This window comes from Manis javanica, chromosome 5 (assembly GCF_040802235.1).
Source record: "Manis javanica isolate MJ-LG chromosome 5, MJ_LKY, whole genome shotgun sequence".
Taxonomy (NCBI): domain Eukaryota; kingdom Metazoa; phylum Chordata; class Mammalia; order Pholidota; family Manidae; genus Manis; species Manis javanica.
The window spans coordinates 173,695,111-173,718,601 of record NC_133160.1 but is presented as its reverse complement, the minus strand read 5'-3'; the positions used below and the strand labels follow the sequence as shown (position 1 = coordinate 173,718,601).

General features: G+C 56.5%; 2 protein-coding genes across 5 annotated transcripts; one reads left to right on the top strand and one right to left on the bottom strand.

The window, feature by feature from the left end:
* Nucleotides 1-3,879: 3,879 nt before the first annotated feature.
* Nucleotides 3,880-6,703, bottom strand: CFAP184 (cilia and flagella associated protein 184). The gene is made up of 2 exons (XM_073238030.1): nt 4,727-6,703; nt 3,880-4,212 (listed from the first exon to the last, which is right to left on the bottom strand). The coding sequence occupies exon 1, from the start codon at nt 6,430-6,432 to the stop codon at nt 4,837-4,839; it is 1,596 nt and encodes a 531-aa protein (XP_073094131.1). The 5' UTR covers nt 6,433-6,703; the 3' UTR covers nt 3,880-4,212; nt 4,727-4,836.
* A 184-nt stretch (nt 6,704-6,887) lies between these two features.
* TADA2B (transcriptional adaptor 2B) lies at nt 6,888-23,059 on the top strand. 4 transcript variants are annotated; one of them, XM_036992868.2, is made up of 4 exons: nt 7,755-8,184; nt 8,671-8,865; nt 20,020-20,079; nt 20,213-23,059. In XM_036992868.2, exons 1-4 carry the CDS (start codon nt 8,118-8,120, stop codon nt 21,010-21,012), a joined length of 1,122 nt encoding a protein of 373 aa, XP_036848763.1. In that variant the 5' UTR covers nt 7,755-8,117; the 3' UTR covers nt 21,013-23,059. The 4 variants fall into 4 exon arrangements, with proteins under 4 accessions (XP_017536540.1, XP_036848763.1, XP_036848767.1 ...); XM_017681051.3 differs by lacking the exons at nt 7,755-8,184; nt 8,671-8,865 and adding an exon at nt 6,888-7,318 and having other exon boundaries at nt 20,020-23,059; XM_036992872.2 differs by lacking the exon at nt 8,671-8,865 and having other exon boundaries at nt 7,758-8,184; nt 20,020-23,059.
* The last annotated feature ends 432 nt before the right edge of the window (nt 23,060-23,491 follow it).

Here is a 23,491-nt window from a genome sequence, read left to right as displayed (position 1 = left end):
GGGAGGTCTCCCCCCCCCGGGTACTCTCTCCCCCGCTGGGTAACTAGCCTCCCTGCCCATCCTCCCAGACAGAGCAGCTTGCAAGGAATTTGCTCAGATGTCTTCTGCCCCCAGCATGATCCTCTGAGACCGCCCCTCTTGCCCTTCTGACGTGAGCTGCTTGCCTCCCCAGGCTGCCGTTGCTTTTTCTCCACTCTCCACCAGCTGCGAGGTGAGATGGCAGATGAGGGTAGTCATGGTTGCCAGCGGTCACATTTGTCGGGGGCTGGCTCGTTGTTCCTCCCATGCCAGGCAGGCCCTGAGCTAAGTGTCTGTGAACGACCTCATTTATCTCCACAGCAGCTCTGTCACTGTCCCCATTTCAAAGGCGTGACTCAGAGGTAGTCTGCTTGGGCTCCTCCAGCCAGTTACTGGCAGGGCTGGGGTTTGGACACAGGCCTCCTGAGCCCTTGCTCAGAAACGCCTCTCCCTAGAGACACACTTGCTTTGGGGCCTTTGCAAGCCTTCCTCCCCTAGCTCTGACCTCAACTCCCAGTGTGGGGTTTGGGGTGAGGCCTGGGTTCACTTCCCCACCTGAGTGCCTCGCCTCCTGTGTGCAAGGCTCCACAGCCCAGGCAGCTCCCTGGGGAGGACCTTGGGAAACGTACCAGCAGTGGGGGTAGAAGTTGTGGAAAGTTCTCCCCAGAGAAACCTGGCGGCTGACAGTTCAAAATCCCCCACCTGAAGTGTGGAGCCTGCATGACAGCTCAGAGTAACTGGCTGCTGCTCTTCTGCAGGGCGAGAGGTGGGTGACACCAAGGTCAGCCTGTAGGAGCTGTGGGTCACTAGGTGGACCAGAGGAAGGGCATGGCCAGCAGAGGGAGCCTGCGAGCCAGAGCAAGACTTCATGTGGAGCCCCACCCCCACAAAATGTGGCCGTGACTTTAAGTCCCCAGGTGTTTCTGAGAGGCCAAGCGCGGCTCTGACTTTGCTCCGAGTGCCTCCACGAGCACCACCTCACCTGCAACCAGCTTGCTGTACAAGGGGCCGCCCACTGGGTGCCAGGCACGGCCACGCCAAGGTCCCTTCTCAGGACTGACTGCCAAAGCCCCCTTTCCAGGACGCCTAAGACCCGGGGCTTCCTCCGGCCAGGCTCAGTCTTTCTTAAACATTGTTCCTGCAGCTTCTTGACATGGCTCTGGAGCTCCTGGTGGAAACTGCTCCAACCAAAAGTGAATCCAAGTTTAAGGTCCGGTTTAGCTAGAGGTTAAGAACAAGCCAGTTTAAATTCTCTAAACCTCATTCTAACCAAAGGTTAGAAAGGTACCCAGCTCCTGTGTACCAGCTTGTGAGGGTTAAAATAATCTAAAATGCTGAACCAATTGTATCATTACAAGAAACAGATCACTGTGGCTAGCCGGAACCCTGCTGTTGACGCGGAAGCTTGTGGTCTCCTGCACTCTTGGTACGTTCATGGATTTTTAAAAATCGAGAATTTTTTTCCTGATTAAAATGCATCTTCATTATGTAAAATTTGGACAAGCGTAAAGAAAATAGAAACCACTGTTTGCCACCCAGAAAAGAGAAACTTCTTGTCCCCATTTTACATATGAGTACAGTGAGGCTTAAAAAGCTGAAGTGTTTGTCCCGGCCACAGCCCACAGAGAGCCGAGGCCGGGTCAGCCTGATGCCTAGTCTTTGTGCCCAGGCCCTGCACTGTCCCGCATCTTGTAGACATCTAGTATTCATCCTTGGTATCCTTCGGGTGGACTCTTAGAAAGTTGGGGAGGGTGTAAATTTATCCATCAAAATATGCAAAGTTAGACATTGGGTTTTGAAATAAAGACCAGACAGCCCTTGGGAAGGAATATCACGAGGGAAGTGGAGGGGAGGCAACCTCAGCGGCGCTACTCCCGCTGGGCCGCACCCAGGCCAGCGCCTCTGTCCAGCACCCGGACACGGCAGAGGAGCCTCCTGGGGTCACTTCCATTCCCAGTATGCGCCTCATCCATCACGTTGCATTAAGACCGCCTGAAAGTTTAAAACATTAAAAGCATCAAGTTGGGGTACATAACTGATATTTCATGAACAGGCACCCGTGACCAGTGGCAAAAATGTAAATTATAGCTGCAGATGGACTTATTAAAAAAAACATGTGTCTCCACGTAATGTAATTTTAAAAATCTCAAATGTGGTAAGTCACCAAAAATAATTTTCGGTCACCGATGAAAAAGTGTGTCCTTTTCAGATGTCCTGGGCTCTATCCGGGAAGTGCCTGATTCACTGCTGCCAAAGCTGCAGCAAAGAAACTACCTCTGACGTGGGACACTTCACACTCAGACCAATCTTTTCAAAGAGTCTAGTTTCATTTAACATCTCACTCAAATTTTATCGTGCCTGCGCTTTTCAAGCCCTGTACGTTTTGACAAGGAGATGAAAAAAATCTTAGCTGTTAACTTTAGCATTCATAAAAACGGCTTGCGGTTTCTAGTCCCGCTTCCAGCATCACTCGGAAACTCCCTCTTTAGCTGCCTCCCAGCAGCAGGGCGACAGCAACTTACCTGTAGTGTCGGCCCGCCGGGGCCACAAGCCAGCCCCCTGTCGCTTTCCTCTTTGGTCCTACTTGAGAAATCCTCTTTCTACTTGGAGTTTTTGAATCTGACATAGGACTTACCAATGCCTCATATAGTGGACATCCAGGTAGCCCTTATTTTCAGAAAATGAGACTGGCATTTTAATGTGTAAATCCCACAGACATATTGAGCACCCATTAATGTGCAGGCACTGTGTTGGCTACTAGGGGCAGATGATAAACTAACAGACCTTGCCTTCTGGGGTCTTTGTCCCACTGGGTACAGAGAACTAAGCAGACACTCATGAAGTAGTGGGTCAGAAGCTGACTAGGATTAACCGCAGGCTGCCGTGGGGAACAAAGCATGTCAGATTGGGGACCGGATGCTGTGGGGCCTGTGGTGCTCTCAGAGGCAATCCATCTAAGGACACAATTTTGAATGTGTTGCTATTACATGATAATGAGCTATCTAGTTAGAAACTCAGGACATAACAGATCATTTCTCTTCTAATTAACTGTAACATCTCCAGCATGAGGTAATATGAGAGAACACCAGAAGCTTAGCAGCTTAAAACAACACCTACTTCATCCATCTCCTTTGTACTTGGTGTCCTCAGAGACCTTGTCACTGGGTTCAAGGCTGATGAGGGACTGGTTCAACCTGGGTAACTGCCAGTGGGTCATAATCAGCTGAAAATGGCTATCTCCCTCAAGTGAGCCGAAGGATGGACACTTACAGTGAAAGCCGTTTGCTCGTGAAGGCACTGAGCATGATTGCCAGTTTCACATTGAAGCCTCCACAGCCACAAAAGAACCCAGTGGGCCACTGCTGCTTTTGGGGCCAGAGGCACAAAGAAAACAGTTTGATTTGCTGGTCATTTACTACTTCATTTTGGCCTTGATGAATAGGGTAGAGAGAAGACAAAAATTGTAAAGGATGAGAATGGAAGAGGACGAAGTTTCTTAGTCCCCGCATTGTTATGTTTGTGTGGTTCAGGGGAAGTACAGTATTATAATGAAAGTGTGGTGAAGCTGTGGAAGTTAGAAAGAGAATTTCAGTCAAACTTCATTGGCTTCAAAGAGAACACACTTTTAAAAAAATCACTTCATCAGAAGATAAAGTCATTGTAACATTCTCATGACCACCTGAGTCATCTGCCCAGAGTAGGCTCTCAACTATTCTTTAAAGGTACTTAGCACCCAAAAAATGGATCACCCTTCTTAGGATCCACGTAAGTTTAAGGTCTGGAGAATACTTCTCATCTCAAATCTGCGCCTAAGATTCAACCTAAGATGAAGAAGAAATAAAACCAAGCCCCCAGCTCCAAAAACATCAAGGAAAATTTAAAATGTTAACCACTGATTTTGGAGAAAGACTATCAAGTATTTCTTTTAACACAAGGAATAATAGACAGTTTGGTATTTGATAGAGAGTAAAACCCACATTGCATAGTGAAGGTCCTGTTGCCAGGATGCAAAAAAATCTTGAAAATAAATGGCTTATGGGCAGTCAGTCCTCAGGCCACAGTTTGCACCTGGCAAAACACACAATCCAATCATCATGTTGTCTTCCCTGGAAAGCAGAATTTCAGTTTTTGGTCAGATCAGTGCGTTTCTTTAGAGGATCCAAGAAGACCTTTCACTGGAATTGAAGATTATGACTGAGATAGAAACAGACATGAATGGTTAAGCAAACAATTTCACAAAACAAAGATGACACAACATCCAGCTCCTCTCCGTATTTCTCCTGTTTCCTGGATCTTTTTTAGTACACCAGAAGCTAGTGCTACTTACATACAAATCAATTTCATCAAGGGAATTAGTGGGCTCTGAACTGAGACCATGACTCAGGTCAGACTAATCAATTCAAAGGAGATTTAATAATTAGCTTAATGCACAGGAATTTTTTTGGTATCCTGCCCATTCAGTGAACCCTCCTACATATAGAAGACAAACAGTTGTTCTCAGGATCCAGTCATTGAAATCATGGAATTGCTAAGATATAAAAAGGCTTTTGACAGCTTTTATGAGAAATCAGGCACATCAAGCCATCTCTCTCATTTGTTTCTCTGCACCTGTTTAAGCCCATACAGCACTGACTGCTAACCCAATTCTGTGCTCAGCAGTAATTTGGAAGCTTAAAAATTATGAGATAAATAAAAAATACAGTACTACCCAAATAATCACAGCTTTCTGAAGAATGGCAACAGACGGAGAAGAAAAGATAATGAAGACTGGAGTTCACTGAGATCAAAGACAGTCTGTGGACTCTCCCACCAGTGGTGTCAGGAGGGGAGAAAGGCTTTGGCTTCCCTGACCTTCTGCTTCACGCCTCTGCAGGACAGAGTAAGCCCAGCGTGATGGCGCTTCAGGGATTCTAAGCGCCGGTTGAGCAAGTTAGTCTTGTCTACCTTCTCTTCCATGTCTTGAAGGAGGGATTCCTTGCCCAGAAGCCCACACTTCTGATTCAGCTTGATGTTGTCAATCCGCAGGCTGTCTCGAGTCTGCTTAGTCTTAGTCAAGATGTCCCTCCCTAGGGCCACCTGAGCCTCAATTTCCAAAAGCTGTGACTTTTTGCATGTATTTTCTAAATTCACAAAGTCTAGCTTTTCTTTAACATGGGTTATTATTTGCACATTGTTGGTCACCTTGTTGCGCAGCTTTAAAAGCTCCTCGTTTCGCTCCTCCACTTTCTCATTGAAGGTCTGGTTCTCAATCTTAAGCTGTTCAAAATCAATGAGGGGCAGGCCCTCGGTCAGGTCCTCCTGGGCCCTCATCCTGGTCTCAAGGTGCGCCAGGCTCTGCTTCAGCTGCACGTTCTCCAGTCTGACCGCGCTCATCTCCTTCTCCTTCTTGTCCTCCAAAGCCTGCACCCGCTCCATCTTTCGCAGAGCAGCCTGGCGGCCACCCTGCATCCGACAGCTGCCCATGGCCTGCATCGCCACCTGCTTCTTGAGTGCCTGGAAGCCTCGCCATTCCCTCTCCGCCCTGGAGAGCTTCTCCTCGCACTGCTGCTTCAGCTGGCCCAGCTCGCGGTGATACCAGCCCAGGTCGTCTGCCTGCTGCTTCCTCAGCCCCTCCAGCGCGGCCAGGCGGCGTAGGTATGCTCGCTCCTTCTCCGGGGCCTCGGGCTCCGTGCCCCTGTCCGGCACCTCGGCTGCATCGAGGCCCTTCTTCTTGCGCAGCGCCTCGAAAATCTTGCGCTGCAGGTGAATGTTGTGGCGCAGATAGCGGCTCCGCTCCGCCGTCAGCGAGCGGTACTGTCCCAGGAGCTCGTCGCGCAGCTGTTGCTCCTGCAGCTTCTGCTCCTCCTCGGTCCGTTCGTGACCCCCACCCTCCAGCCTCTCGCCCGGGCGCGTCAGCTCCTCCCCGCTCTCTGCCCGGCTTCGGTGCACGCCCTTCCTCTCCCCCTCGCCCTCCCGGACCGGAGCAGCCTCCTCCTGGCTGGGCGTGGACGGAGGCGCAGAGACCTGCGGCGGGGCCTCCTGCCTCCTGCCCTCCGCCGCCTCGGCCTCTTCCCCCTGGTCCTCCTCCGGTTCCTCGCGCCCTCCTTCGGATCCCGGCTGGGCTGGCTGCTCAGGCCCGGCCTCGGCGGGCTCCCCGGGGTCGGCCTCCGCCTCGGCCTCGGCCGGCCGCTTCGTCTTTCCGGGCCTCTCCTCGCTCGCAGCCTCGGCGGCCGCCTGCCCTTCCCGGGGCTCGGCGAGCTCGTCCGCAGCTGCGCCTACCTCCGAAGTCTCGACGGCCTTCGGCTCCGGTTCCGCGGGTTCGGCCGGGGACTGGGGGCCAGAGCTGGCCTTGGTCCCCGATGCCCGCGAGGCCAGGCTCTGCGCCTCTCGGTGTTCCCCCTCAAGGTCCTCAGTGTGCTCGGAGTCTGGGTCCATCTCCCCTCGCACCCCCACTGCGGACCAGCCAGCGCCGCGGACGCCGGCAGCCGGCTGCCGGCTGTTAGGTTTCCAAGGGCAACAAGAGGCGCGCGCGGTGGACCCGGTGATTGGCCAGGCATCCTCCCGCCGCTGGTGCTTCTTCTCCCCGCCTCCCAGCAAGGGCTGGCCAATGGGAGACCGCGGGCACGCGACAGGCGGCGTTTATTGGAAGAGGGCGTAGGCTCGCACCGCCAGGGGCGTGGCGCGTCCTCCGCGCTCCCTTCCCGCCCGTTTCCTAGCGCCTGGCCTGGGCGGGGCATCCAGGCGGCGCGTGCGGCGCGGGCGGCCGGCGCGAGGGGCGCGCAGGCGCAGCGCGGCAGGCCGGGCGTCCGCTTGGGGGCGCGCGCGAGCGCCTGCGCGCTGCGGCTGGGCGGCGGCGGCGGCGGCCGGCGGGGCCGGAGGGCGCCTGCGTGCTGAGGCGGGCCGCGGCCCCGCGGGCCGGCTCCGGGACGCCTGCACTGGCGGCGCGGTGGCGGCGGCCGCGGCGGCGGGCGGCGGTTGCGCGGGCGCGGGCGGCGGCGCTCTGACGGCGGCGGCGGCCGCGGGCGCGGGCGCGGGCGGCGGGCGGGGGAAGATGGCGGAGCTCGGTAAGAAGTACTGCGTGTACTGCCTGGCCGAGGTGAGCCCGCTGCGCTTCCGCTGCACCGAGTGCCAGGACATCGAGCTGTGCCCCGAGTGCTTCTCGGCCGGCGCCGAAATCGGCCACCACCGCCGCTACCACGGCTACCAGCTGGTGGACGGCGGGCGCTTCACGCTGTGGGGGCCCGAGGCCGAGGGCGGCTGGACCAGCCGCGAGGAGCAGCTGCTGCTGGACGCCATCGAGCAGTTCGGATTCGGAAACTGGGTGAGCTCGGGCGGGGGCCCTCGCGCCGGGACGCCGGGGCCTCTTCGCCTTGGTCACTGCCGACGCGACGCGCACCTGCTGGCCAGCGCCGCCGCAGAGGGCCGGCGAGGCAGGGGCGCTCAGCACGCCCAGTTAGTACACTCCCTGCAGCGCAGAGAGGTTCAGCCACACGCCCGAGGTCACACAGCCAGGAAGTACCGAAGCGGGGGTTGGGACCTGGCTTTCTGACCACACAGCCATGTTCCTAATCTCTCGGAACTCTTGCCTAGGTGTTTGCTGAGTGCAGACTTTGGGCAAGACCTGGCGCCCTTCCTGAGTGCGAGTTCGCGGACATAGGCGGGTCAACAGCCTTGACAAGAGAGCAGTAGGAGCCCTGAGGAAGGGCGGTTTTGCCCGGAGAGCCATGTGGTGAGCCCAGACCAGCTGCGCACACTCGCCCTGCAGCTGCCCTCAGGCTCCCGTGCGCTCAGGTTGTGCCTGCGGCCCCGTTGGCTTTGTGCGGCTGTGGGTGCATGTGCCCTGTGTGCCCTGCCAGAGTTTGTTTATTCTTGGGTCCCCACAGTGCCCAGGACCTTGAAAGAGGAGCGCTCTGTGCTCTGCAAGTACCGAAGAACGGGGGCGTGCGCGCTGGGCTCGCACTGTCGGAAGGCTCTGTAGGGGCTTGTAACCCATGGGATAGGTGAGAGCTCGGCGGACTCGCTCCCGCCGGGTACACGGCGAGCAGGGCTCCTTCGGGGAGAAGCAGAGCTGCCCTCCTCCGGGTGGTCCCTGAGGAGCTCGCTGTCCACTCGGCAAGAGGATGCTTCCGCCATTCACGGGGGCCACTAGTTATGTTCTGGGCCGCGAGGATACGTGGCCATCTCCAGGTATTATGAGAAGCGGGGAAGAGACACGTGAACCCGGCTCCCTGATCTTTCCAGCCCCTTCCATGTGATGGTTCCCCGGCCTCCCTGCACCAGTGTGTCGTCTTGCCTCCATCGCTCTGCAGCCCTTCCCTCCCGCTGGGCAGGACGTTCCATACTTGACACTGTAGAAGACATTCCTACTCTCCCCTCGGTCTTAACCCCATCCTGCGCTTATTACCTTTTGCCTTCCTTTCCATAAAGTGAGCCGGTCTTGAGGCACCAGTACCTTTTATACAGCCCTGGGATCTGTACTCTTCTCCCAACTCCGCAGAGGCAGCCACACTAAATCCTCACCTAAGTGCCAGCTTCACAGTCACCGCCCTCCAGAAACCTCCACGTCTCTTTGTCCAGAAATGCTGTTTGTTGATGTGTGGTGAGCCTCTGCTGTGCTCACGTACAAGGGTGAAGCACTCTGAAGGCGAGAATGGCTTCATCCTTGTCTTCCAGGTGCTGGAAGTGTTGTAATTGTCTGGCCTGAGCCTGAAGCTCTTCCTGAAACTCCAGCTTTGGATGCTGAACTGCTACCTGATGTCCTCACTGCCTCTCTTGTGACATCTCACCTCCGTGTGGTCCAGATCTCACACCGTGTCACTCAGTTACTCAGGCTGCAGACTAAGAGCCATCCTCAGGCCCTTCTTCCAGGTGCAGTTCAGCAGCAGCCCTGTCTCCAAAATATTTCCAGAATCTGACCTCGTCGCACAGCCTTAGTCCAGGCTGCTGGACTCCACTGCCTCTGGAGCCTCCAGCTGGTTTCCCTGCTTCATTCTTGTGCCCATCCCCTTCCATACACTATAGCCAAAGTGATCTTCAGAGGTGTGCCACGTGCCATCAGCCTGCAGCGGCTTCCAGGGCTGCTGGGATCACACCTCTTGGCCTCCGGGGCCTCACAGGGCCTGCTGACCGATAGCCTCTCAGCTGCTCTCCTCTTGATTGCATTTCATTTCTTCTGCTTGGGGTGCTGTCCCCCCAGATCACGGCTTGTGACTCACATCTTTGCACTTACATATCTGTGCCTCAGAGAGACTTCCCTCCCCCCTGCTTTCTCAGCGCTTATCTCTACAGCTGCTAAAATTAGCTCACACAGACCCAGAGGCTTACTGAGTGCCAGGCACTGTGCTGAGAGGTGTGTGCATTTCTTGTGAAATCACCCCAGCAGCCTGTGCAGCAGGTTTTGAGCTGAATAGTGTGACCTCAGAGTCCGACCCTAACTGCGCTATCTGCATTGCCTTTGTGGGGGTGCTGCAGAAAGTATGCAAAGAACAAGCCAGGGACTACCATTGACAGAGTTTGGAGAAAGCACTGGAGGGGCTGGAAGGGGGTATCCGTTCCTCTGAGGCAGTTTTCAAACTTGAATGCATGCACGAATCACTGGGGGTGCTCGTTAAGGTGCAGTTTCTGACTCGAGCAGTCAGCGTGGCTCAGCTGTTGTGAGGCACAAAGCCGGAGGAGAAGGGACATGGGCCTGGGTGTGTGGGGCCCTCTCCCTGCTGCACCTTGGTGGGCTCAGGAGAGGCCAGAGGTCGGCATTGGAAACGTACCTACTCCGTGGCCACAGGTCACACACAGAGTAGTGGGGCTCTGGTGCGTCCAGCTGTGTTCCTGTGGGCTGGCTGCTCTACCCGCTGAGCTTCACTGTGCTTCTGGGAGGCTCTTCTGCAGCTCTGAGGTGAGCGGCACCCTTCTGAGCAGACTTGCATATGTGTGCACCTACATGCTGTGTCCCATGCGTGCTGTACTAGGCACGTGCCGGCTCTGGGGGGCTCTTCCCCAACATTCTGTGTGCTCTTCACTGTAGCCCTGGGGATGGTTCTTAGTTGACAGCTGAAAACTACAGCTCTGAGAGTTTAAGGTACTTTGTCCAGGGTGCCCTGGCTTTTCATGTGGTGAAGCCAGGGTTTAGACACAGGCCTGTCTGATTCTGAAGTCTGGGCCTTAACTCTCTGTTTAAGAGCACTAACAACTGTGGGTCAGAGGTTCGCAGATTATTGGTGCAGCTGAAGTTGTGGCTAGACTGACGGCTTTTCAGAGGAGACAAGTCTCGACCTGGTTCTGAGGAAGGTTAGTGCGTGGCATGGGGACGAGGGGAAGGTGACCTAGTGCACGTAGGGCCTAGGCTTCAGGGCCTGGGGGTGGCATGTAGAGAAAGGCAGCCTGGAAGTCAGGGGTAGTGAGAGGGCGGCGAGCCTGCAGATTCTCATTTTTCAGGTGGCACATGTGACCTGCGGCCTGAGTCGTACTGTGCTGTGTGGGATTCATGGACAGAGTGATTCCAGGAGACCTGGGGCAAGGCTGTTGCTTCCGTCTGGCGCTGTTTGCTCACATCCTGTCGTGGGGCTGAGGCACAGGGACTGATGGGGACAGGTGTGGCTGAGGGACGCTGACAGTGAAGTGAGGAGGGTTGGGGACGAGCAGTGTGTCCACCCGTTCGATGAGTGGTGGAGAGGACTGGTGAGGAGACATCTGGACACAGGGCCAGGGTAGGGTTGGCAGGTGGACAGTGACCCACAGAATCACTTCGCTGTGGATATTGACAGCCTGGAGGCAGTGGTTCTGTGGTGGTGCTGTGCAGACTGAGGTAGAGGACACAGATCCTGCTGGAACACAGACGTAAGCCCAGAGGGGAAATGCTTTATGACTGACGGCAGGCACGTGAGCTGTAGGCCGGCTGCCGGAGGTGTCGAACAGTTTGCGGAAGGCCTGAGCTCTGCAGACGGGTCAGGGGGACCTTACAGCGCAGGTGGGTTCAAGCCAGCTTTGAAGTTAGATCAGATTTAAAGGGATGTGAGGTTCCTTGTAGGCTGTGCAGGGCCTTTGCTTGTGTATGTACATTCAGGCTAATTATTGGAGGGATATCATGAACAGAGAGTTTTCCTTTTGTAGATGGTGGCAGACATCCAGAAGGCCGGGTAACAGCCAGCATGTGTGTGGTCACTGCACTGTGCATTTGTTCTTCACCCCTAGTATGTGCTCAGGGCCCGTTAGATGCCGGAGTGCATTGACAGGCATGCACCAGCTGTGAGACCTGTACGGGGCTGTGCGGCCACATGGGACGCAGGACCTCCGTCGGTGGGAGGAGTGGAGGAGACTTGCCGGGGAAAGGCAAGTGTGCACCACGGAGGCTTTTGAGTTCTGTTTGTCTTGGTGTGTTCAGGAGCCAGGCAAAAGCCAGCTTGCCCGAAGTGGAGGATTTGGGCTGGGGACGGGTAGGTCAGGGTGCATGCGTCACATTCTGAAAAGCCTTGAGCGCCAGGCCATGAGACATAACTGGGGCTTTGAAGCTGATTGAGATGGAGCACTTGCTAAGTGTGCTGGGCACCAGGCCCTGCGATGGGCACTTTGCTGTTTGCCCTCGTTCCCTGAGCTCTCCTGGGCCCTTATTTCAGCTGTGAACGACGACGGCCCATAGCAGAACCAGAACTGGGCCCCGGTCTCTGACTCCATGCCCAGAACCACCCCTTCCATTGGCAGTGAGGATCCCCAGGGACCGCCCCGGACCTCCTGAGGTGGCATCTCCAGGGGTGAGGTCTGGAAGTACACATTTATGGAGAGAACCCCAGACAGTTCTGGTGCAGTGGGCACACTGAGCTGCTTTGGGAGCCGCGATGGTTACCTTTTCGCCAGGACAGAAGTCCTTTTTGTGTGCTGGTGGGAATGGGTCAGTCCGTCCTCTAAGCATCCATCCTATTTCGGAACTGCCTTTAAGGATGGGGAAGAGGAGAGGAGTCAGTGAGAAAGCAGCTGGCATTCCCAGGGTTACGGGGAGCAGCTGGTTCCCGAACTCCAGCAGTACTCAGCGCGCTGGGGGGCTTGTGAAAGCACAGACCACCCCGCCTCCCGTTCCTGGGTCAGTCAGGTCTGGGGTGTGCCGTGAGCATCTGTACTCCCTACGGCTTCCCAGGTGCTGCAGTGTGCTGGCCGGGGTTCCTCCGCTAAGAACCGCTGATGCAGAGTAAGCCATGCCACTTTACAAACTTTTATTATTTAGTTTTAAAAACTAATTTCATTGTCGTAAAATATGCATAACATAAAATCTACCATTTTAACTGTTTTTAAGTGTATGTTTAGTGGCAGTAAGTACACTCCTACTGTGCCATCCCCCCATCCATATCCAGAACTTTCTCATCTTTACAAACAGAAACTGTATGTGTTAAGCAGCTCCCCAGGCCTGGTAGCCACTGTGCTGCTTCTGCCTCTGAATCTGCCTGTCCTGGGGACTCATGTCAGTGGAGTCACAGTGTTCGCCCTTCTGTGACAGGCTGATCTCACTTCGCGTCATGTCCTCGGCTCGCCCACATTGTTGCCAGTGCCAGGATTCCCTTCCTCTTTGAGGTGGGTGCTGTTCCGCTAGGGACCCAGCGTGGATTGTTCCTCCATCCATCCAGCCGCGGACCCTCGGGCGGCTCCCACCTCAGGCCGTCGTGAGTGGGGCTGCAGTGACCACGGGGTGCAGGTGCCTGGGGGGTCCCGGCTTTCAGTTCTGGGTAGGCACCTAGCCGTGGTATGTCTGGGCCACGTGGCAGTTCTCTTTTCTGAGGACTCGCTGTGCTATTCTCCACCGTGAGGCGTGACACTTTGCGAAGCTCCCCCACGGGTTCATCTGGCCCGGAAGGCTTTAGTAGGCTCGCGGGCCGGTCACAGCCGTGTGAGCCGGTGAATTCTCCAAGCGAGCTTAGGGGGACGGGGGACCTGGGCGTGAGGCTTGCGGAGCTTTCTATCTCAAAGCCCCCACAGCCAGGAGCAGTGGCCCAGGGAAATAGGGGCCCTGGAATGGCTGATGGCTTGTAAGGGCAGACGGAGACCAGTGTCAGCCATTGACGTCTGCGGGCGGGGGCGACACTGACGGCCGTCACCGGGGAGGGCTCACCCCACGCAGTGGGGAGCGGAGAGCAAGGCGGAACCAGGGTGGCCCAGGCTGTCGGTGCAGAGGCCTCCCCGCTTGCCAGGCAGGTGGGCTGTTCTCATGCTAAAGATGCTGGAAGGGGGCTGGAAGAGAGGGTGACGTGTGCATGGTCCCACTCATGTGGTGTGACAAGCTGGGGTTCCTGCGTCCGGCTGCCAGGAGGGCCCCACTGGGAGTCAGACCCACATGGCAGGAGCCTGGGCTCTGCAGGGCGCTCTGTGGGCCAGGGTCTGAGCTGGTGCCGCCTGGGACATGATGGCAGTGCTGGGAGGGAGGCTGAGGGAGGGTGACGTGTGCATGGTCCCACTCATGTGGTGTGACAAGCTGGGGTTCCTGCGTCCGGCTGCCAGGAGGGCCCCACTGGGAGTCAGACCCACATGGCAGGAGCCTGGGCTCTGCAGGGCGCTCTGTGGGCCAGGGTCTGAGCTGGTGCCGCCTGGGACATGATGGCAGTGCTGGGAGGGAGGCTGAGGGCAGACAGGCAGAGCGGCTCTGCCAGGCCTGGGGATCATGTCTGATGCCCGTGTGTAGTTCAGCAGGTAAGGGAGAAGAGTGTACATGGCAACTAAGAGATACGTTGGGCCTGTCCCAGCGCCGTGCCCTGGCAGACTGCATGCCTGCAGCAGGCAGGTGAGGAGGACCCCTCTGGAGTCTGCTGCCCACACGTGCCCCTCACTGGCTCTTCACAGCAAGCTCGTGAGGTGGCCAGGGCCAGCGACAGGCCAGTAGATGGAGCCCAGCGGGTGCGTGGCACACGGCTCATAAGAGAGACCGAGACCGGTCTCCTTGTGGTTCAGTCAGCAGACATTGCACAGCCCCGACACCTGCTTCCTGCTCTGCCCAGGCCCAGGCCCTCCCTTTGGGTCCCACCACACCCCCGTGCAGGCCTCTGCCCCCTTCTGCCGCCTCAGGTGCTGCCCCTGGGGTCTCTGCTCGCCGGGCTGTTCTTAGACGCAGCCCCACCCGGAGCTGCAGGCTCACGTGGCGGACCTCGGGTTGATCTGCCCCTTGGCAGCTTCTTCGCTTGAAGAGCAAGGAGGCCCTCGGGAGACACTGCATACAGCCCCACCCCTAAGCCTGGCTCCAGAGCCTTTCGGGGGGAGGCCCAGCTCCAGGGTGGAGCCTTGTGCTCCACATCCAGATGCTGCCGGCTGAGAAAGGATGCCACAGGGTGAGCCCAGCGGCGAATGCCCCAGAGCAGAATCACCAGCCTGCACAGGAAGGATGCTCTGTGACGCGAAATACAGGAGTCATTTTGGTAAAGGTACTGGTTTGTACGTGAGGACTGAGTTTGATTCTCTCTGCACAGGGAGGAAATAGGTACGTGGTGCCCCGCACATGACCCGTAGAGGCTGGAGTTTGAGCCGGCTAAGAGACATGGCAGCACTTCTGTAATGGTGTCGGTCTGGAAAGGAGATTGGCCGCAGGCTGGCCTTGCTCTGCCTTTGTAAAGCTCAGGAAGCCTGTGGCGGCAGAGGCGTTTTGCTGTGCACCGCGCCATTGCACTGTGAGAGGCGGCGCTCCGCAGGGGGACCGCCTGCATCTCCAGCCCGTGCCCTCAGGGAGCTCAGCCTCGGCCCATGGCACAGCCCTGCCCCTCGTGGGAATGGCCAGGACGATCGATGATGATACATGTGACAGCACTTCCATAGTGACAGTTACTGTGATTGAGATTTTCATTCCGTCCTGACAAAACCCTTTCGGAGAGGGATTTCTCATCAAAAAGCACAAGTAGAGACGGTAAGGATCTCACAGCTAGTAAGTAAGTGAGCCAGAGTCTGAACCCAGGTCTGGGGTTCTTGAAGGGCTTCCTGGAGAAGATGACCTGAGTCTTAAGGGGTAAATACAGGTTGTGGCAGGAACAGCTTCTCAGCAGTGCTGACAGCGCACACGGCCTAGCACGGGGTTAAGCGTGGGACGCGTGTTCCCTCCTCTAAGGCTCCGGCCGTCCTGCAATGTGGGTAGTAGTCTCCCTGTCTCAGATGAGCAGACCAGGGCACAGAGGGGTTGAGTAGTTTGTCCGAGTTACTCAGCTAATGAGAGGGGAGGCCAGGCCCCCGATCCTGTGCACACAGAGAAAAGGGCATTCCGCCGGCCTGGGGAACTGCGTCGGGGCCTTGGGAAGCCCACCAAGTCAGTGCTGCCCAGACCCTCAGACCAGACCTACTGAAAGAGAGTATTTTGAATGCTACCATAGTATCACTAACTTTATGTTTACCAAGTAAGGATATTAAAAAATGTTAAAGACTCAGTTAATAATCTATCACCATTTCATAAAAAGATCATCGTGGTACTCCCCAAATGGGATGGACTTGACCTTAGAATGAGGTACAGTCCTTCAAGTGGAAAGGTCGGCTTTCACAGAGTCCCACATCGTCCTCACGCTCTTCCGTCCCACCCTGTCCCCGCCTAGCCCGGTCTGAGACGGTGGATTCACTGATAGGCGCCTCTAAAGGCTTGTCCTGGGCCAGAGTGAGCCCCGGGTTGGCATTTGTCTGAGGCTGAGTCGGCTGAGTGGCCCAGTGTGGAGGCATCCACGTCCAAAGGGTGGAGGCACCGCAGCGTGGAGAGAGGCCCTGAGCAGCGCCTGGCGGAAGCCCGCTGACCCACATGCCAGTGTTTTCTCTGGGCTCTACTCTGCCCCCTGTCCCTGCTCGGGTGCTGGGGGCCAGCACGAGTGGGCCGCGAGAAGGCCGAGGGAGACCAGGCCAGCCAGAGAACCTGGGGGAATCATTCCTCCCTGGATGCTCCCCTCTGTTCCCGGAGCGCTGGCTGCCCGGCCTGAGCCTGGTGACCTTGGACAGCAGGCCTCTCTGCCCGTCCTGGAGGCCATTTCCTTTTCTTCCTTTACTTCTCAAAGGACTTGAAGGAGGCAACATACAGACCTTCCCTTCTTATAACAAGGGCGGGACTCTTTTGTTTTGACTTTAGTGTAAAGGAAAACACAAACCTGGCGCTCCGTGCCCTTCAGGCTGCTCATCTCTCATCTGTGTGTGCTGTGTCCTGCAGTGGGGGACACCGGCCTCGGCCTACGGCCATGCTCCTGGTCTATGCTGTACTCGAGTGAACTTGTCTCTCCAACCTCTGTCACTCTCACCTGCCCGTCCATCCATCCGTCTGGATTAAGCAAAGACTTTGCTCTTGAGCATGTGAGGGAAAGAACTGCCTCCCCAGCGCCTCTGCTGCCGCCATGGGCGACACTGAGCCCAGGCTACCGGCCACTTGTCACCGGCAGCAGGAAGGCAGGTCTGGGACCACTGACAGGTGGAGACTGGAAGAGACACTGAGACTGTGGTCGGTGGATGTTGGTGGGGATGTTGTCGCTGTGGCAGTTTTTATTCCTTATCTTACAATGAGTTCGGGACACTGATCTAGCTTCCCTGCGCCTGTCTGTCCTGTGGGCTCTTGTTAGAATCAGGGCATGTTGTTGCTCTCTAAATTTAGGCTGTCCCATTATGACCTCACTGTTTCAGCGTTCTTGAAAATCAGGATCTGGTGTGTTTTCCCGGGCCTTTCCCCTGATGATTGAACTAATGTGGTGGCCCTGGGGGCAGTGCTTTCCAGCGTAGCTGATGGCCACTGTGTCCTAGCAATGGCCTTCAGCCACCCATAGGCAGTGGTTCAGGCTGGTTGAGATGGGGCTCCCTGGCTCCCTCCCTCTGACTTGTGGTTTCATAAATACCCACAGCCTGGGTCCATCTGAGAGCCAGGGTCCCCTCTACTACCCAAAGGGGACCTGGACAACGGAGGCGTCAGCACCAGTGCTCACAGCTGGCCGGGCTGCTCGCCCAGCCAGGTGGGGAACCGCGCCATGTGTGTGAGGGGGAGACAGCCTCTGGTTCCAGGCCGGCCTGCATGCCCGTGGCCTGGGAATGTGGTGTCGGTGGAGGTCGTGGAAGCACTGGGGTCGGCACCTCCCTGTGAACATGGAGGAGCCCCACCTGTGCACTGCCAGCAGGTTTTCTCACGGAACAGAGTCATCGCTCTTAAGTGCTCTTCTTTCTTTTTTTAGTTATTTTGGATGAGAATCTTAAAACTTTTGAACAGAATTCTAGGGCCAAATTTAACTTTACTTAAAAAACCTTCCAGATTTACCCAAAAAAGATAAAAAATAGTTCACAGAGTTCCCTTACACCTCCATCCTGTGTACCTCCCAACATGTCAGCTCCTTGCGTGAGCCCTGCACACTCGGAGAAAGGGAGACAGCACTGATACAGCGCCTTTCACTCGTGTACCGCCTCCTGGGGTTCTGCCCAGGAGCCCATGACGACAGGCCTGCGCAGCTCCTCCAGTCTGGACAGTTCTTTCCGTGTCTCTCAAGACCGTGACACGTGTGCATGCGGTCTGGTGTTCTGTGGAGTGTTGCCTACTGGGGGTCTGGCTGCTTGGCCCTGGGCATGAGGCCGAGGCGGCAAGTCCCGGGCCAGGCAGTGAGCAGAGGGGCCGGGGTCGCTCTCCTGGTGCCCCTCTTAGCGGGGTTCTTCCTTAGTTTTCACAGTATATCCATCAGGCTGAAAAACGTCATGAAAGGTGTTCAGTGAAGTGGTCCCTCCCAACTCTGCCCTGGGTATCTGGGTAGCTGGGTCCTGTGTCCTGCTCGTCTCCCAGCCTGCTTGCACAGAGAAGGCAGCGAGTACGCCTGCTTCTGCGGTGGGTTTCCCACTGCCTCGTGTGAGAGCTCATCCCGGCCCCGGCCCACTGCTCCCAGGCCGCCTTGCTACTCAGTCTCCTGCTCTGTGCTCCTGGAGTGTTGGGGGTGATGGAAAGCACCTCTAACAAATAAAAATACCTTGCTCTGGTCAGATAGGACTTTATGGCTCAGAATTTTCTGTTCTTTCAGGACTTAAATTTTATCCAAATATGGGTTCTGAGCCATCTGATGATTTCTGGAAGGCAGATTGCTGCTGTTCATGGTGAACAGCAGCCTTTTGTTGGGGGGGCAGTTGGCACTGGCCAGGCACACCTCTCCCTGCCGGCTCTCTCACTGGACGAGGGGCCGGGCCAGGGCCTGGGGCCCATATTTCCAACCATGCAACTGTGGATTTGCAGCCTAGCTCCTCCGAGCCTTCTTGAAATGGGGAGCCCCAGGTCCTTTGCCTGGAAGGCTCCCAACAATCTGACCCTGCATCTGTAGTGGCTGCAGCTTGGACAGAAGCTGTGGTGAGGGTGGAGAAGCCGAATGGCAGGTCTTGGCCATGCCTCTGGCTGCCTGCCTGGGTACTGGAAGCTCAGGCATGGGTGGGGCATTTCTGCTCTGCAGAAGCCCTGGCCACACTGTCCTTTTCCTCTTGAAAGGGCAGGTGGTGGGATGGTGTTTTTCCAGTTGGTTGAGCTGCTTGCCCAGGTGGGCAAGCTCACTGGGGCTTCCTGGTCTCCAGGGTGATGGCTGGAAGGCTGTTAATGCCAAGTGTCCTGCACTGGCTGCTCTGTGAGTGGGGGCTTCAGTGGAGCCCCTCCCTGTGCAGAGGTGCGGCCAGTGCATGGAGCACATGGGGGTTGGGGGAGGGGGGTGACTCCTGTCTCCTGTACTGGTAAGACCCAAGGCTCAGAGATGGGAAGTGCCCAGCCTGCGTTACCAGAGTGGCAGTAGATGCTGGAGATGGTTGTGGCTAGATTTTTGTTTTGCTCTTTTTAGACCAAATGCTTCCTGGCAAAACATAATGAACAGATTTGATACTAATAGTTTTTAAAAGAAGAAATCATGTAAATAATTCATCCCCATAGGACCAGAATTGAATTTGAGCTTTAATGTTCCCTTTCTCTGTATGATGCTCTCAGGAAGGGGCCTGACAAGGTGGGTCCCAGCAGGGCCCCCTGTGCTGCTGTGCGGTTAAGCCCCACCCTCACACTCGAGGGCCCCGTGGGATGGGTGCCAGCAGCACCGGGTGGGCCCCAAGTGCCCGGCCTGTAGTGTGTCCCGTGCACCACAAGGGCCTTCCTCCCTATAAGGCCTAGCTTGTCATTGGTGTCAGCCTGGGGGACTGGCAGCTTTCTCGGGTTCCAGTTTGGCCTTTGGGAGTGCAGACGCCATCCTGACCTCAGGTGAGCGTTACTGGGGTGGAAGGCAGCTTGTACCGCACCCTGGGAGACTGGGAGCCCTGTGGGAAGAATTCAGGGGCCAGCTGGGCCAAGTGGCTGCCAGTGAATGAGTGTGCATTTCGGGCAGTGACTTTCTGAAGTGGCTTTAGTGGTTGACTTTAAGGAAGAGGCCTCTTGGCAGAAGGGAAAGATTGAGCGAGCTGTACAATTTCCTCCCATTAATTACCCTGCTTTCACGGTTACCACCTGCAGGAACCAGTACTTGCAGCCTGGCGATTCCAGCCCTCCCTGCTCCCCAGCTGTGGGGGCTGTCCTAACTGATGGCCTCCTCCCTTTAAAAGACCCTTACCCAGTCATTGCACCACCACCCAGGAAAGGGACAAGCTGGCCCTCCTAGGGCTGGGACGGGGTCAGCTCCTGGCCCTCTGGGTCGGGGGGGGCGGGCAGCACGGTCGGACCGGATGCCTGTAGCTGGGAGACAGTGGGAACTCTGGACCCGCCCGTCTCTGAGTGAGGAGGTAGCACTGGGGAGGGGCGGGGCGCCTGCCACCCGTGCCCCGTTACACTCACGGACAGGCAGACAGACAGACATCGACTGGGGCCGGGATGGAGATCCGCAGGCCAAGGGCGGGGTTTAGCCCAGCATGGTGCTGTCAGCCATGCGGCAATCCAGGCGAGTCTGCACCCTCTGGGCCTCGCCTGCACGCCGGGGGTCCCGGCCGGTGCCCTCTGGCCTCCGTCCGTGTGAAAAGCCCATTGGAAGGCCGGGGGCGGGGTGTCGCCGGGCAGTAACACGGGCAGGCCTTTGCTGAAGCCGGTCTGACCTGGGAGCTGACGTGGGGCTTCTGTCGTTGCAGGAAGACATGGCTGCTCACGTCGGAGCTTCCCGGACCCCCCAGGAAGTGATGGAGCACTATGTAAGCATGTACATCCACGGCAGCCTGGGGAAGGCGTGCATCCCCGACACCATCCCCAACCGGGTGACCGACCACACCTGCCCCAGTGGGGGCCCCCTCTCTCCCAGCCTCACCACCCCCTTGCCTCCCCTAGACATCTCGGCGGCCGAGCAGCAGCAGCTGGGCTACATGCCGCTGCGCGACGACTACGAGGTCGAGTACGACCAGGACGCCGAGACGCTCATCAGCGGGCTCTCGGTGAACTACGACGACGAGGACGTGGAGGTGGAGCTCAAGCGCGCGCACGTGGACATGTACGTGCGCAAGCTCCGCGAGCGGCAGCGGCGCAAGAACATCGCGCGGGACTACAGCCTGGTGCCCGCCTTCCTGGGCCGGGAGCGCAAGGACCGGGAGAGGGCGGCCAAGCGCAAGGTCTGCAAGGAGGAGCGCGAGCTGCGCCTCAAGCTGCGGCCGCTCTACCAGTTCATGTCCTGCAAGGAGTCCGACGACCTGTTCGAGAACATGCACAAGGAGAGGCTGCTGCGCGCCAGGATCCGCGAGCTGCAGCGCTACCGGCGCAACGGCATCACCAAGATGGAGGAGTCGGCCGAGTTCGAGGCGGCGCGGCACAAGCGCGAGAAGCGCAAGGAGAACAAGGGCGCGGCGGGCGCCAGGCGCGGCCGCGAGGACGGCAAGGACGCCGAGTTCGCCGCCATGGAGAACCTGCCCGGCTTCGAGCTGCTGTCGGACCGCGAGAAGGTGCTGTGCAGCTCGCTGAACCTGAGCCCCGCGCGCTACGTGACCGCGAAGACCATCATCATCAAGGACCACCTGCAGAAGCGCCAGGGCATCCCCTCCAAAAGCCGCCTGCCCAGCTACTTGGACAAGGTCCTGAAGAAACGGATTCTGAACTTCCTCACGGAGAGTGGCTGGATATCCAGGGACGCCTCCTGAAGCCCAGGCGCTCCGAAGGCTGGGGTGATGCCAATAGCTCGTGAGCCAAATGACTTGGGGGCTGAGGGGTGCCTCCCCCCGTTGTTTCTCTTTTTTAAACAAATTGAGTTCCCTTTTTTAGGATATAAATTCTTTTCATGGTCCTATGAAAGAAGCAATAGTAACAATCTTATTTCGGATCATGGGGGAAACAAATACGTGTATATTTTAACTTAGTCCTAAAAGTAATACTTCAGATGACAATTTGCCTTTACATGTTCGGTTTGCAGCACATGAGATCGGGTGATTACTCTGAGCCTCCTCCCTTTGGTTACACAACTGTGCTGCGGGTACAAGGGGCAGCTTTTCCTGCTGGGCCCACCGGCCACCAGCGTTCCTCGGTGGCACCTAGCTCTGGCTGGTGCTCAGGAGGCTCCCCTGGAGGACCTACCGCTGCACGCGACACCCACGCGTGGCACTTTAGATGGAGCCCGCGGGGTGGGTGGGCAGTGAGGCCAGGGAGCCACAGGTTGTTTTCTTTGCAACGTTAGAGGAAGAATCTTAGGTAGAGCAGTGCTGGCAACGGCAGTTTGAGCTCGTAGTTCCCAATCCCAGCACCGCCCTGACCTCCTTTGCTGTGGGCAGAGCCCCCTCGGCTCCCGGTGGGGAAGAGCAGCTCCCCTGGGTGGGCAAGCTCCCTGGCGTACAGAGAAGGCCCGGGGGCAGGGAGCACATTAGTGGGTCACACACACCTTCAAACCGAGCCGGCTTCCCTAGGGGGCTTCTGCTGGCTGTGCATTCTACTCGGAAGAACACATTCAGAAAGTTCAAGGCTAAGAATTTGAGTTCTGGTGTTTGTTTTCTCCCAGGATCCTCGTCTTAGTTTAAGCACTTCTTGCTGAAGCTGACCATGCTCGCCCTGCTAAGCGTCTTCCTAGGGCCTTAGGCCGTGTCAGGTGCTGAGCACCAGGGCAGCTCACGGGGCGGCTCTGTGGACTGCTGCCTCTCCCGATTGCTGTCCTGAACCAGACCCCGGCGTGGCTCCTGCCCAGCCCTGTCGGTTTTCCAGAGGCCGTGTCACGGCCGTACACGGTCCCTTCCAGGGGCTCGAGGAAGCCATCTGTCCTCCAGCTGCTCAGGGTTCTCCTGCCCAAGACCCTGCTGTAGGAGGCGGCAGAGCGACAGCACACCCGGCTCTCCACTCCGCCCGGAGCTTGCCCTGCTGCTCCTGCCCCCACAGCTCAAAACAAGACTGTTTACCTCCCAGAGTATTTGGGCCTGAAATTAAAGCGAAGTTATTTGAAAGAAAAAAGAACAACCTCATTTCCAAGGACTTAATTACGGTGCCTTTTCCTTTCCTTTTACATCCTGTTTCCCCTTGGGTAAAATTTTCAGCATTAAACAAAACATTTCAATTACGTAGTATATGGCTTTAGTTGCAAAATGCACTGCATGCTGGCAGAGAAATGTTCCCTGTTAACTAAGCCCAGGACTTCTCTGTGACAACAGGGAAGAGTGAGCAGTGGTTCCTCCTGAGGCCTCCCGACTGCCCTGAGCAGTGAGGGAGCCGGTGCTAAGCTGTTGACGGGTGTCTCAGCCAGTGGTTCTCACCTGGGCTTCCTGGGCCAGCATCAGCATCCTGGGGGACGCTGGGGGATGCAGACCTTTAGCCCCCACCTGGTTCTGCTGAATCACACACTCCAGGTGGGCGGGGGCGGGGGGACAGACGTTGCCAGCCTTCCCCAGGTGAGGGCCACTGCAGATGGCTCCTCTGGTGGTGTCATTCAGCCATTTCCACATCAGATTTCTAGTTCCTAGTTCCAGGCGGCTTTAACTTTAGTCTTATTTTTATATATGATTGCCAGGCTTTGATTAAGTTTGAGAAACAAGATTCCTGTAAATGTGTGTGGCCCAGGCCAAGAGCTGTTAAATGAAAAACTGCTTAAGCAGGTTTCTAATATGTGTATTTTTTTGATGGTGTGAAGAATTTCCTTAGGCTTGACTGTTTTTAAAACACCGTAATGAATGTATAATTTATGTTGAAGTATTAACACTTTATTCCAATTAAGACTGGCTGCCTCTTATGCCCTCAAGTCCGGCTATTACATCCCATTCATCCTTACGCCTGCTGCTAGCTCAGCCCCTTCATGTCTCTGTATTTAATGCTCATGACAGATTTGTCACCATACCCCATGGAGTTAGATCTTTTCAGAATCTAAACTGAGTCAAGAAAGTTGGTAATGCAGCTATTCAAAATACTGCGCTGGGTAGCCAACATTCCAAGAATGTATAAACACGGAAACTACCGTTTTTATTACCTTTTACAGATTAAACAAGTTGGGAACAACGTGGTGTGGCTGCTGCGTCTTAACTGCCTGCTCAAGACTCAGCCAGCTTTTCTAGGCCCTGCAGATGCCGTGCACTGGGCTGGCAAAAACAGGCCAGGGGACAGCATGTGACATGTTTTGGTTCCGCATTTGTGTGTCAAACCAGCTTTTCC